This window comes from Salmo salar, chromosome 12 (genome assembly GCF_965601325.2).
Source record: "Salmo salar chromosome 12, fSalSal1, whole genome shotgun sequence".
Taxonomy (NCBI): Eukaryota; Metazoa; Chordata; class Actinopteri; order Salmoniformes; family Salmonidae; genus Salmo; species Salmo salar.
The window spans coordinates 95,727,749-95,741,271 of record NC_138302.1 but is presented as its reverse complement, the minus strand read 5'-3'; the positions used below and the strand labels follow the sequence as shown (position 1 = coordinate 95,741,271).

General features: G+C 42.7%; 2 protein-coding genes across 2 annotated transcripts in view; both read left to right on the top strand.

Annotated features, from left to right (window-relative positions):
• The window catches only part of LOC106566119 (neurexophilin-2-like), an 85,335-nt gene extending 80,353 nt beyond the window's left edge, over window positions 1-4,982 (top strand). Inside the window, exon 2 of the mRNA XM_014133970.3 lies at window positions 2,972-4,982. Coding sequence (XP_013989445.1) covers window positions 2,972-3,850 — 879 coding nt within the window. The 3' untranslated portion in view covers window positions 3,851-4,982. The remainder of the gene's footprint in view (window positions 1-2,971) is intronic.
• Window positions 4,983-6,502: 1,520 nt separating this feature from the next.
• shmt2 (serine hydroxymethyltransferase 2 (mitochondrial)) overlaps window positions 6,503-13,523 on the top strand; it is a 34,981-nt gene continuing 27,960 nt past the window's right edge. Inside the window, exon 1 of the mRNA XM_045691910.2 lies at window positions 6,503-6,661. Coding sequence (XP_045547866.1) covers window positions 6,629-6,661 — 33 coding nt within the window. The 5' untranslated portion in view covers window positions 6,503-6,628. The remainder of the gene's footprint in view (window positions 6,662-13,523) is intronic.

The following is a 13,523-nucleotide window of genomic DNA, read 5'->3' as shown; positions in this document are numbered from 1 at the left end:
AGCTGATATTCTCAAAGTGCTGTACAGAAACCCAGCCTAAAACCCCAAACAGCAAGCAAAGCATGTGAAAGAAGCACGGTGGCTAGGAAAAACTCCCTAGGAAAAACTCCCTAGAAAGGCCAAAAACCTAGGAAGAAACCTAGAGAGGAACCAGGCTATGAGGGGTGGCCAGTCCTCTTCTGGCTGTGCAGGGTGGATATTATAACAGAACATGGTCAAGATGTTAAAATGTTAAAATGTTCATAAATGACCAGCATGGTCAAATAATAATAATCATAGTAGTTGTCGAGGGTGCAACAAGCACGTCCGGTGAACAGGTCAGGGTTCCATAGCCGCAGGCAGAACAGTTGAAACTGGAGCAGCAGCACGGCCAGGTGGACTGGGGACAGCAAGGAGTCATCATACCAGGTAGTCCTAAGGCATGGTCCTAGGGCTCAGGTCCTCCGAGAGAAAGACAGAAAGAGAGAAAGAGAGAATTAGAGAGAGCATATTTAAATACACACAGGACACCGGATAAGACAAGAGAAATACTCCAGATGTAACAGACTGACCCTAGCCCCCCGACACATAAACTACTGCAGCATAAATACTGGAGGCTGAGACAGGAGGGATCAGAAGACACTGTGGCCCCATCCGATGATACCCCCGGACAGGGCCAAACAGGCAGGATATAACCCCACCCACTTTGCCAAAGCACAGCCCCCACACCACTAGAGGGATGTCTCCAACCACCAACTTACCGTCCTAAGACAAGGCCGAGTATAGCCCACAACGATCTCCGCCATGGCACAACCCAAGGGGGGGGCGCCAACCCAGACAGGAAGACCACGTCAGTGACTCAACCCACTCAAGTGACGCACCCCTCCCATGGACGGCATGGAAGAACACCAGTAGGCCAGTGACTCAGCCCCTGTAAAAGGGTTAGAGGCAGAGAATCCCAGTGGAAAGAGGGGAACCGGCAAGGCAGAGACAGCAAGGGCGGTTCGTTGCTCCAGCCTTTCCGTTCACCTTCACACTCCTGGGCCAGACTATACTTAATCATAGGACCTATTGAAGAGATAAGTCTTCAGTAAAGACTTAAAGGTTGAGACTGAGTCTGCGTCTCTCACATTGGTAGGCAGACCATTCCATAAAAATTGAGCTCTATAGGAGAAAGCCCTATCTCCAGCCGTTTGCTTAGAAATTCTAGGGACAATTAGGAGGCCTGCGTCTTGTGACCGTAGCGTACGTGTAGGTATGTACGGCAGGACCAAATCGGAAAGATAGGTAGGAGCAAGCCCATGTAATGCTTTGTAGGTTAGCAGTAAAACCTTGAAATCAGCCCTTGCCTTAACAGGAAGCCAGTGTAGGAAGGCTAGCACTGGAGTAATATGATAAAAAATGTTGGTTCTAGTCAGGATTCTAGCAGCCGTATTTAGCACTAACTGAAGTTTATTTAGTGCTTTATCCGGGTAGCCGGAAAGTAGAGCATTGCAGTAGTCCAGCCTAGAAGTAACAAAAGCATGGATTAATTTTTCTGCGTCAATTTTGGACAGAAAATTTCTGTTTTTTGTAATATTACGTAGATGGAAAAAAGCTGTCCTTGAAACAGTCTTGATATGTTCTTCAAAAGAGAGATCAGGGTCCAGAGTAACGCCGAGGTCCTTCACAGTTTTATTTGAGACGACTGTACAACCATCCAGATTAATTGTCAGATTCAACAGAAGATCTCTTTGTTTCTTGGGACCTAGAACAAGCATCTCTGTTTTGTCCGAGTTTAAAAGTAGAAAGTTTGCAGCCATCCACTTCTTTATGTCTGAAACACAGGCTTCTAGCGAGGGCAATTTTGGGGCTTCACCATGTTTCATTGAAATGTACAGCTGTGTGTCGTCCGCATAGCAGTGAAATTTAACATTATGTTTTCGAATGACATCCCCAAGAGGTAAAATATATAGTGAAAACAATAGTGGTCCTAAAACGGAACCTTGAGGAACACCGAAATTTACAATTGATTTGTCAGAGGACAAACCATTCACAGAGACAAACTGATATCTTTCTGTGTGTGTGTGTGTGTGTGTCTGTGTGTGTGTGTCTGTGTGCGTGCGTGCGTGTGTGTGTGCGTGTGTGTGTGTGTGTGTGTGTGTGTGTGTGTGTGTGTGTGTGTGTGTGTGTGTGTGTGTGTGTGTGTGTGTGTGTCTGTGTGCGTGCGTGCGTGTGTGTGTGTGCGTGTGGCAGTGACGTGATTGATAAGACATGAAGGGAGAACAAGAGAAGATTTCTAGTCAATCACCTGTTGTGAATAACCACTTCATAGTTTGTGGATTAAAGTCGTGTCACCTGTCCGAACAAACCAAAGCTCCCGTCCATTACATTCACATGTAAAATCGACTTTACTGTGTAAAACAATTCACAAACAAAGTTCATTAAAAAAATATATATATGTTTTGTGTCTTGAATCAAGGGATAAAGAAAAGCCATCGAAGTCATCTGGCAACCTACAGGTAACTGCCAAAATAAAGGAAACTCTTGAGTAAATGAGGGATACAAAGTATATTGAAAGCAGGTGCTTCCACAGAGGTGCAGTTCCTGAGTTAATTAAGCAAATAACATCCCATCATGCTTAGGGTCATGTATAAAAATGCCCAGGTGCCCATTATTTTTGCTACCATGTGTGTGTGTGTGTGTGTGTGTGTGTGTGTGTGTGTGTGTGTGTGTGTGTGTGTGTGTGTGTGTGTGTGTGTGTGTGTGTGTGTGTGTGTGTGTGTGTGTGTGTCGCTTCCCTCCAACAGAATTCCAGACACTTCTAGAATCTATGCCAAGGTGCATTGGCAGTTACCTGTACATACTATGAAATGAGAATGATAATTAATACTGTCCGTTAAAACCTTGAATCTGAATCTCCTTGACACAAACTCACTTTTGCTCTCTCTTTATCCCCCCACTCTCTACCCTCTCTCTTTCTCTCTCCCTCTCTCTGACTCTCTCTCCACAGGTGCAGGGACTGGAGAAGCAGGTGGCGAAGAACTACCCGGGACTAGACCTGGGTCCAGCAGGCTCTGTGATGAAGACCCTACCGTATAGCATAGGAGGTAGAGCCGTAGGCACCGGAGGAGGGACCGCAGGGGGAGTTAAACCCCCCTACCAAACAACCTCCCGCATCTTCTCCACAGGCATGGACGGGGTCGGCAACCCGCCAATGAAGCCCCCTCTGAAAAGTCCCACCTATAGCTTCCTCAACCCGTACGACTGGGCCAAGAATCAGTCTCTTCTCCTGGACCAGACAGGCTATCGTAACAAACGCAAACCCTCACTGAAGACGGCCCAGAAGACCAAGAAGATCTTTGGCTGGGGAGATTTCTACTTCAACGTGAAAACCATGAAGTTCAGCCTCTTGGTCACTGGGAAGATCGTGGACCACATCAACGGCACGTTCACCGTCTACTTCCGCCACAACTCGTCCAGTCTCGGTAACGTCTCTGTGAGTATCGTCCCTCCAACTAAAGTAGTGGAGTTCGAGGTTCTCCAGCACCACCAACCGGGCCTCCACGCCCAACTCCACCCTGAGCTTCACACCCAGATCACTCAACAACAGACCCCGCACCAGTCCACCTTCGACCCCAAGGAGGTAAAGACCTTCAACTGCCGGGTGGAGTACGAGAAGACTAACCGCTCCAAGAAGCCCAAGCCCTGCCTCTACGACCCGTCTCAGACCTGCTTCTCAGAGCACACTCAGTCCCACGCCGCCTGGCTCTGCGCCAAACCTTTCAAAGTCATCTGTATCTTCATCTCCTTCTTTAGCATCGATTATAAGCTGGTTCAAAAAGTGTGTCCGGACTACAACTTCCAGAGCGAACACCCATACCTTGGATAAGAGAGGAGCGAGGAGATGGAGAGGAGAAAGTCTTGAGCGTGTTTTGAGGGGATCTGTTTAAGCAAAGGGCCAAACGCAGAATCACTAATCTTGATCTCTCGCTTGAGCAGAGAATGTGTAGTTATTATGCAAGGTGATTTGTAGATCAGTGATCCTGCGCAGTCCGACTGCAATGTGTTGTAGTCGATCTCGAACATGCACAATGTCAGGACCGATGACGACGGGGTAGTCTTTTTTTCTGCTCTCAACCTCCCGTTGGATTGTGGATATTATTCAAATGAAGTACTGGTTGTCAACATCATAGATTATATAAATATGGCAGATTTTTTCAAACGATTTACGTAAAAACATTTGTGTTATTTGTCTTTGATTTGAATGTAAATAATGTAAAAAAAAATCTATACAGCTCTTAGAAATTGGTTATTATCAGTGTTAATTCATTTTTGTCTGTTGGAGAAATCGAATTTAAAACATCAAAACAAGCTTGGAAGTATGGACGTTTAAGTTGATGACTTCATATTCTCCCTGGTGATATAAATGTCTCATGCTGTCCTTGTGTAATCTCGGAACCCAGAACCTTGGAACCCGGAACCAAATTTAATGTGCGCAACAGTCTGTCACAAGAGACCAGTCTTTGTATGGCATTATAGGTTCTAGAAGATTTTCATGGTTTCAGTCTTACTTTTCGAATCCTGGATACAAGATCATGATTACGAAGTCCTGGAGTTATATGGATACAATACGATATTGTATACCGTACTGGGATTTCTTTTCACATCCTATTAAATTTTACATTCACTTAACACATTTATTAGGCATTATATGAGGCAAGAGTGTTGTATGAGGCAGAAGCATTGTATGAGGCAGGAGCATTATTGTATTAGGCAAGAGCATTGTATGAGGCATTATATAAGGAAATAAATATTCATCAAATGATAATATCTGATCAGGAATTTATTCAGCTGGGTAATATCAAAACATAACTATTCTACAGGATGTTTCTGTCCAATCAGAATATTGTACATGTATGTCCAAAGAAATAAAGATCATGGATACCTTTTTGGAGAATGTATGAATGGTTTAATTTTACATTAGGAGAGAAATAGAACAAAATAAATGAATCTTAAAGGAATCTTTAGTTTGACATCATGATTTTCCTCATTCACATTCAGTCTGTCTTTCTTCTTTCTTTCTTAATTTCTTTCTTTCTTTCCAACCATTCCTATACCTCTATTCATATACTATGTATCAATGTTGGCTCTCTCTCTCTCTCTCTCTCTCTCTCTCTCTCTCTCTCTCTCTCTCGCTCTCTTGGTACATTCACATTCAGGGAAATTGCCCAGGCTAGATTGTAGTCTGCAGATGTTCATTAGATAACCCAGTCCGAGTGCTTACTTGGATTGTACTCTATATCCTATTATGTTATTGATCAATGACGTTCAGATGGAATGAAAGTCCCGGAGCTCTACTACCCATGTATCTTCTGGATCCGCTCAGGACACACACACACACACACACACACACAGACACACACACACACACACACACACACACACACACACACACACACACACACACACACACACACACACCACACACACACACACACACACACACACACCCATGTATCTTCTGGAGCGGTTCAGGATACAGAGATTGATGTAGTTCCACGTACCAGGAGACCACCTCTTTATCACATACTCACTGTTGTGTTTGAGAAGGATATCCATGTTATGATCCACTCTATGATACATCTCCTTGACTCCTGTGACTTTGTCTTTGTCTCTCTCTCTTTCTCTCTCTCTCTCTCTCTGTCTCTCTCTCTCTTTCTCTCTCTCTCGCTCTCTCTCTCTCTCTCTCTCTCTCTCTCTCTCTCTCTCTCTCACTCCCCCACCCTCTGTCTATCGCTGTCACAAACCCTTTGTGTGTGTGTCTGTCTGTGTGTGTGTGTGTGTGTGTGTGTGTGTGTGTGTGTGTGTGTGTGTGTGTGTGTGTGTGTGTGTGTGGGGGGGGGGGGGGGGCTGTGTGTCTGTGTGTGTGTTCAATAATAAATCAGCCAAGTAAAAAAGTACACAGGTAATGCAACACTATCTTTCGTAGCGAGGACAGTGTGTTGATATTGCGTCCTCTGTACATATCCACATAGCCAAGGTGAACAGCCTGTGTCCAGGTCCTAAGGACTGAAGTGAACCTGACTAGACAAACAATATCGCCAGCCCTTCAGTCTATAGTGCCATGTTGTATTTGCTGACCATATTTGTTTTTGAAAAATTGTAACAAGCAAGGTAAGCAAACATAGTCTACAATGGATGAAGGAGCCCTTGGATGTAGATATTAAGTAAGGCAGGAAGTATGCATGTCTGATGTAGCCTATGTATTGATATTTCAGTGCAACATGTTTTACAGACAGAAGGATCATAATCATGCAATATTTGACAAAATAATCACATAACACAAATGACACACCATCCAATAGAAGGGAGAAAAGCTGCTCTTGTTATAGATTATTTAACTGATCATTTTCACACATTTAATACTTTTATATTTCATAGGATTCTGTAACGTTCACGGCTGATAACACATGTGAAAAAATTACGTCACTCTTGTGTAATGCATAAAAACTACAAATCCCAGACACCCTGTCGGCGATGTAAAAAACGCAAAGCATCCGCCTCTTCCACTGACTGATCAACTTCAAAACAGCCTTTCTTAACGTGACCCTCTCACAGAGTGAGGTGGTTAGATTGAACGTTGCTGGCCTTTTGAAATCGTACAAATATGCTGTCATTTACGTTGAGGCAAATTACACGGGTGAGTGAGTACTTATTGATTTAGTCAACGTTACTCAACGATAGATCTCGCTAGCTGGCTCGCTTCATATCAAATTACAGCAGAATAGCATGCATGGCCAGGCAGGTGGCTAGCTAAGGCAGCCACGTTTGCAGCTGTATATCATTATACTAGCTAGCTATCTGGTTAGCTTAAAGGCTACTGAACAGTGTGGCAAATTAGGTTGCCAAAAGCTAAACTAGCTGGATTGGTATGGTGCACGGACAGCTAGTTAGCTAGTTAGCTAAGCTAATTACCCACCCACGTTAATGTTATCTGACTTGACTGGCTGGCTAACTACTGTAGTTAGCTAGGCTTTACTCCTGGAGAGACCACACACACACACACACACAATGTTGTCTGTTAATGGTTGTGTACACACGTTGAAATGTGTTGCCATGGTTTTTGATCATAGGAAAATGAGATGGTCCCAACATGTGTTTGGTAAGTCTCCCTCCCACGTTTACCTCGCACATCTCTGCACCACTGGGGCCAGTTTCCCAAGTGTTTGGTATGACATTAGGAACTAACTGTAACCTTGAGTGATTACCCCTCTAATGTAAGTAGCTCTGTAATATAGTTAATTAACCCTTAGCGTAGTTACACGATATGGATAGCAAACTCGTCCAATGTATACACTTAGGCTTCCATGGTTACAGTTAAACTGGGGAGTTTAATCTCAAACACAAATTATACTGTTACTTTTCAAGCTACATTCGTCTAGTTTTGGACTTGAAAGAAAATATTTCTTATTTTAAGATTTTTTAAATGTATTTATTTTTTAACATTTTAAAATATATATATATTAGTCCTATCTGAATGTATAAACAATTTGAAGTGATGTGAATATGTTTCACGTTTTGACAGTAGTTGATAGATAAAATGTTTGTGGACTTTGATGGATCCAATGTTATGGATCCTTTCAGAGGGAGTTTGCGTTGCACAAATTACAAATGTTCTTTATAAACTTCAAGCATTTTCCTAGACGGGGCCGTATCTGAAAGCTCAAAGTGCAAAATACAGATTTTCTGCAAGAACAGTCAGTAAATATTAACCCTTCTCAAGGTAGTAATTTTACAGTTGGAATATAGTCTAGCTTTTAATTGCACCAGTCAGCTAATAAGGAACCTAATAGCTTGATGTTTATTATGTAAGTATCAAGGTAGTATGTCTGTCTGCATGGGGCTAATAAATCAAACTGTCACAACACTTTCAATGGCCAGTCTATGTATTCACCATCTCTCACTCTCCAAGCATGCAACAGGTTTGTGTATCAGAGGCAGCCCGTACAGTAACCTTTGTCTCTCTAAGTTATTGATCTGTTAGCATCCAGGATTGGAGCCTAGACATAGCACCTTTTGTGAGTTAAAAAGCTTGTGCTATGCATGTGATGTTGTTTTTGAAAATGGGCTACATGATGGTTAGCCTAATCTCAGCACCCAGATCCAAATCAAGGTTGTCATGAGAGACTGTAGGCTACGTGATGAGTTAGGGAGGCCATTTCACACTGAGCGAGCCGAACACCTGTGAAGTGGTAACCTTCTCAACTGTGGATTATAAGTTTGACTGGACAAGGAAGTGAGAATCTGTTCTGCAGACAAACTAATGTAGGGCAGTTGATGCAAGGCCTGCTCTTTGGGTTAATGTTGCCTATTAAGATGACTGAATGGTTTGCATGCTTCTCCTATTGTGCTAATCTGTTATGAATGCATCCTAATGCAATTTCAAAGATCTCACGAGTTGCCGTCTGTATGGTGGCGTGCACTCATGTAGAAATAAGGTGGCCTGGCCTTAATCACTTTACTGGAGTTTTTAGGTCCAAGGCCCATCATCTCTGAACTACTTACTGTCTGTAATCATATATCTTCCTCCTGGGCTTTCATTTTGCAGGAGTGGCTGTTTTAACTTCAGTAAAGTAGGCCTACCAGAAAGTAGTGGATTAGTTATGCATATGTGGCACTTGAGGAAGACTCCCTTGAAGTTTACTTCATGCAGTTCAAAAGTGCTCACAGCAGATGTGTTTTTTGTTGTTGTTGAAAATAAGTGCATTTGCCATATAATGTACACATAACTAGACTACATTATGTGGCTAGTTTCAACGAGTTTAGGACTGTACTAGCGTGTTCTGTCTACACTGTTTCTTCATGGCCATATTGTAACTTTCTTGTCGATCTGCATCTGTTAAAGAGCCCCTTGTACTATTGAACCTTTATTGAACCTTTATTGAACCTTTATTGAACCTTTATTGAACCTTTATTTAACTAGGGAAGTCAGTTAACAAATTCTTATTTACAATGACGGCCTACAAACAGTGGGTTAACTGCCTTGTTCAGGGGCAGAACGACATATTTGTACCTTGTCAGCTCGGGGATCTTGCAACCTTTCAGTTACTAGTCCACTAGGCTACCTCAACCACTAGGCTACCTGCCGCTACCTACTATAACTCTGACATGCTGACTCCACCGTATTAACTGGGTTGATATTCCCATGTTATTGCCTCCGGAGGAGCCAAAGCTCGGTTTTGGCCAATGAGCTCAGTGGTCTGTGCACACACCCCTGACCTGTAGCCTCTGTCTCATCTCAAGGCCACTGCAAGGGGGTGAGCTGGAGTTAGACCAGAGCACAAGCTGAGGACTGCGTAGCCACATGTACAGTCAGTATTAGACTAGTATTTTGAGAATCATGGTTTTCATTACATTTGGAATGGGCTGGATTTTAAAGTCTGTGGTTGTTTTAGGATCCTTGGCTTGCTTGTTGGCTTTAATTGGCTATAGCCTGCATGTCTTAAGCTTTCCATTTTAATATGAAGTATGAACTTACAAGTGAATGTTAGAGAAGTCTTAGCCTAATTAGCTCTCGGGGGGGGGGGGGGGGGGGCTCCCGAGTGGCACTGTGGTCTGTGGTCTAAGGCACTGCATCTCAGTGCTAGAGGCGTCACTACAGACCCTGGTTCGATTCCATGCTGTATCACAACCGGCCGTGATTGGGAGTCCCATAGGGCGGTGCACAATTGGCTCAGCGTCGTTAGGGTTTGGCCGGGGTAGGCCGTCATTGCCCAGTTAAATAAAGGCTAAATAAATAAATAATGTCATTTAAATAAATAAATAAAACATTTACTTGGGCAAAGACTGTTCCTCGGTGAGACAGGAGTGTCAGAATTCCAATCTAGTATCTAGGGGAGCAGACATTCTCAGTTCCCGGCGAGACCTAACCTTAAGTTCTGTGTTAGGCTTCACTGAAAAACACTCCATATCAGTATTACGTTGATTTCATCTCCCCATTTTCTAAAGACCGTTCTAATACTTTATCTTGGCCAGGTCGCAGTTGCAAATGAGAACTTGTTCTCAACTAGCTTACCTGGTTAAATAAAGGTGAAATAATTTTTTTTCAATATATACATACATACAATACAATGCCCTGAAACCACCAGATACGCAGGCCAGATGTTTCATGGTGATGGCCTTTACCAAAGAGCTTCAAAAGAGAAATAGTTTTTCAAATCCGTTTCTGAAGAGGCAAAGTGATTTGTTGAGATCTGTATTTATTTACCCAGGAAAAAAAGTTGTTTAAAAAGGCATTGGCAAGAATTCTGTGTTGCTGCCAATCGACCAGCACCTGATTTTTAAAATTAAAAATACTGCAGGCATAATCTAGATAGCCTCTCTAAAACTCACCAATGACAAACCATCATTAACATCACTGTTACTTGTGTTTAAAAACAGAAGTGTTTGCACAGATGCCTACAAGTAAAACATCAAGAGCAGCAGAAAGGATCCAGTTTGTTTAGCCTAGGCCTACATGTAAACACTGGATGTAGACAACAGATCTGTTCCTTGAACTGCCCTCTCAACTGTCAGTGGCCCCCTCAACTGTCAGTGGCCCCCTCAACTGTCAGTGGCCCCCTCAACTGTCAGTGGCCCCCTCAACTGTCAGTGGCCCCCTCAACTGTCAGTGGCCCCCTCAACTGTCAGTGGCCTATAACAAGGGGTTATCGTTGTTGTGATGTTTTGGAGGCTTTGTACCTCTAGACTGAAGCCCTGCTGATTGTTCCTGTGACGCCCGCCTCGTCACACACAGGCTGTGTTCAGCCAGACGTCAACCCCCTTCACCCTGGCCAGTTTTCTCCTTTTTTTCTCCCTGGCTCTGTCCTCCTTGTCATCCCAGCTGAATCAGAGGGCAATTTGTAACGGCAGTTCTCCTATTAGTCAGTGACGGGAAGAGAGGGAGCGTCTGTTAGCCTGACTGATACTGCTGCCCTGTTTACACCCCTCTCTTGCCCTTGTCTCCTCCTTACTCACTCTTCTCTGTCACCCGTGTTACAAGGCTGATTGTAGTTTCACACCAGGCCTGATGGACAGCAGTCATCTGGAAAATGGACTCCTCTTCAACTACCCAGAGGAAGATGACAGAAATAATCAGTTAAAATGGAATGATAGTTGGATTTTTTTTATTTATTTTTTTAACAGCCAAATAGGATAGTAGCAGGCCAGGCCTAGAGGCCGGCCAGACAGGAAATGACAAACCAGTGCATCGTCAACCTCATGACAGTGTGTGATGCCTCAGTACCTCCTTACTAGAACATATCGACAACATGCTGATCTCATGTACTCTTCTCATCACTAGTTTCTCATCCAGTTCACCTTCAAAAGACATTGATCTGTTGTCTAAATATAGTGCTGCCAACAACAGTGACAGATCTGGTCCTTAGCATCTACACATCCTCTCACTACTTCTCTAGGATCAATTAATCATGCTCTTTTTTTAATGAATACAGTGTAATGATGTGGGGGGTGCAGCAGGCAGAGCGGGCCTCAGGGAGGAGAAGTGTGATCTCTTTGTTTAGAGGAGACTGCTGTCCAGGCTAGACAGAGGTGGGAGTAGGGCCGGGCGACAAATCAAGGTTTTTTTCAATATATTCGAGTTTGTTTTAGCACGATATGGAAAATGCCTGTATCGGAAGAATGGAGGTTCTGCTATAATGTTGTAAAGTTTTACAAATGCAGCATCTCACTGTCTCTTCTCTGTCAGCCCAATGTCCAATCATGTCCCAATTACGTGACAACACGTGCACAGAGATTATCCACAAATCACAACCCTAGACAGCCTTTCACAAATTGTAACCACGCCGGAGAAGTGTAGCGGTGGTAAGAGTTAGAGGTCGACCGATTTTAATCGGAATGGCAGATTTAATTAGGGCCGATTTCAAGTTTTCATAACAATCGGCATTTTTGGACACCGATTATGGCCGATTACATTGCACTCCACGAGGAGACTGCGTAGCAGGCTGACTACCTATTATGCGAGTGCAGCAAGGAGCCAAGGTAAGGTGCTAGCTAGCATTAAACTTATCTTATAAAAAAACTATCAATCTTAACATAATCACTAGTTAACTACACATGGTTGATATTACTAGTTTATCTAGCTTGTCCTGCGTTGCATATAATCGATGCGGTGCCTGTTAATTTGTCATTGAATCACAGCCTACTTCGCCAAATGGGTGATTTAACAAGCGCATCCGTGAAAAAAGCACTGTCGTTGCACCAATGTACCTAACCATAAACATCAATGCCTTTCTTAAAATCAATACACAAGTATATATTTTTAAACCTGCATATTTAGTTACTATTGCCTGCTAACATGACTTTCTTTTAACTAGGGAAATTGTGTCACTTCTCTTGTGTTCTGTGCAAGCAGAGTCAGGGTATATGCAGCAGTTTGGGCCGCCTGGCTCGTTGCGAACTTTGAAGACTATTTCTTCCTAACAAAGACCGTAATAAATTTGCCACAATTTTACATAATTATGACATAACATTGAACATTGTGCAATGTAACAGCAATATTTAGACTTATGGATGACACCCGTTAGATAAAATACAGAACGGTTCTGTATTTCACTGAAATAATAAACATTTTGTTTGAGATGATAGTTTCCGGATTTGACCATATTAATGACCTAAGGCTCGTATTTCTGTGTGATATTATAATTAAGTCTATGATTTGATATAGGAGTCTGACTGAGTGGTGGTAGGCAGCAGCAGGCTCGTAAGCATTCATTCAAACAGCACTTTACTGTGTTTGCCAGCAGCTCTTCAAGCCTATCAACTCCCGAGATTAGGCTGGCAATACTATAGTACCTATTAGAACATCCAATAGTCAAAAGGTATATGAAATACAAATGGTATAGAGAGAAATAGTCCTATAATAACTAAAACCTCTTACCTGGGAATATTGAAGACTCATGTTAAAAGGAACCACCAGCTTTCGTATGTTCTCATGTTCTGAGCAAGGAACTTAAACGTTAGCTTTTTTACATGGCACATATTGCACTTTTACTTTCTTCTCCAGCACTTTGTTTTTGCATTATTTAAACCAAATTGAACATGTTTCATTATTTATTTGAGACTAAATTGATTTTATTGATGTATTATATTAAGTATAAATAAGTGTTCATTCAGTATTGTTGTAATTGTCATTATTACATGTATAAAACTCTAAGAGTTCCACGAAAATGGAAAGTGAGGATGCCAGCTCAGCTTCTCGTGAGGATGAAATCATCCACGAAAAGTGCAGCAGTGTTTTTTCAGTAATATGGAAGTGGTTCGGGTTTAAGCGGTCTGATATTCAGCAAACCAATGTCATGTGCAAAATGTGTCGAAAGACAATTGCTATGAAAAGCAGCAGCACAACTAAGAAACGTTTGCGGTGGAAGGAGCTCAATTACATAGCGAAATATATGGTCCCAATCTTTACAGTAGAAAAGCTAGGCTTTAAAAAGCTGCTAGGTACAGTTGACCACAAATATCAGCTGCCAAGCCGCAAGTATTTCACGGAAGAAGCCCTGCCG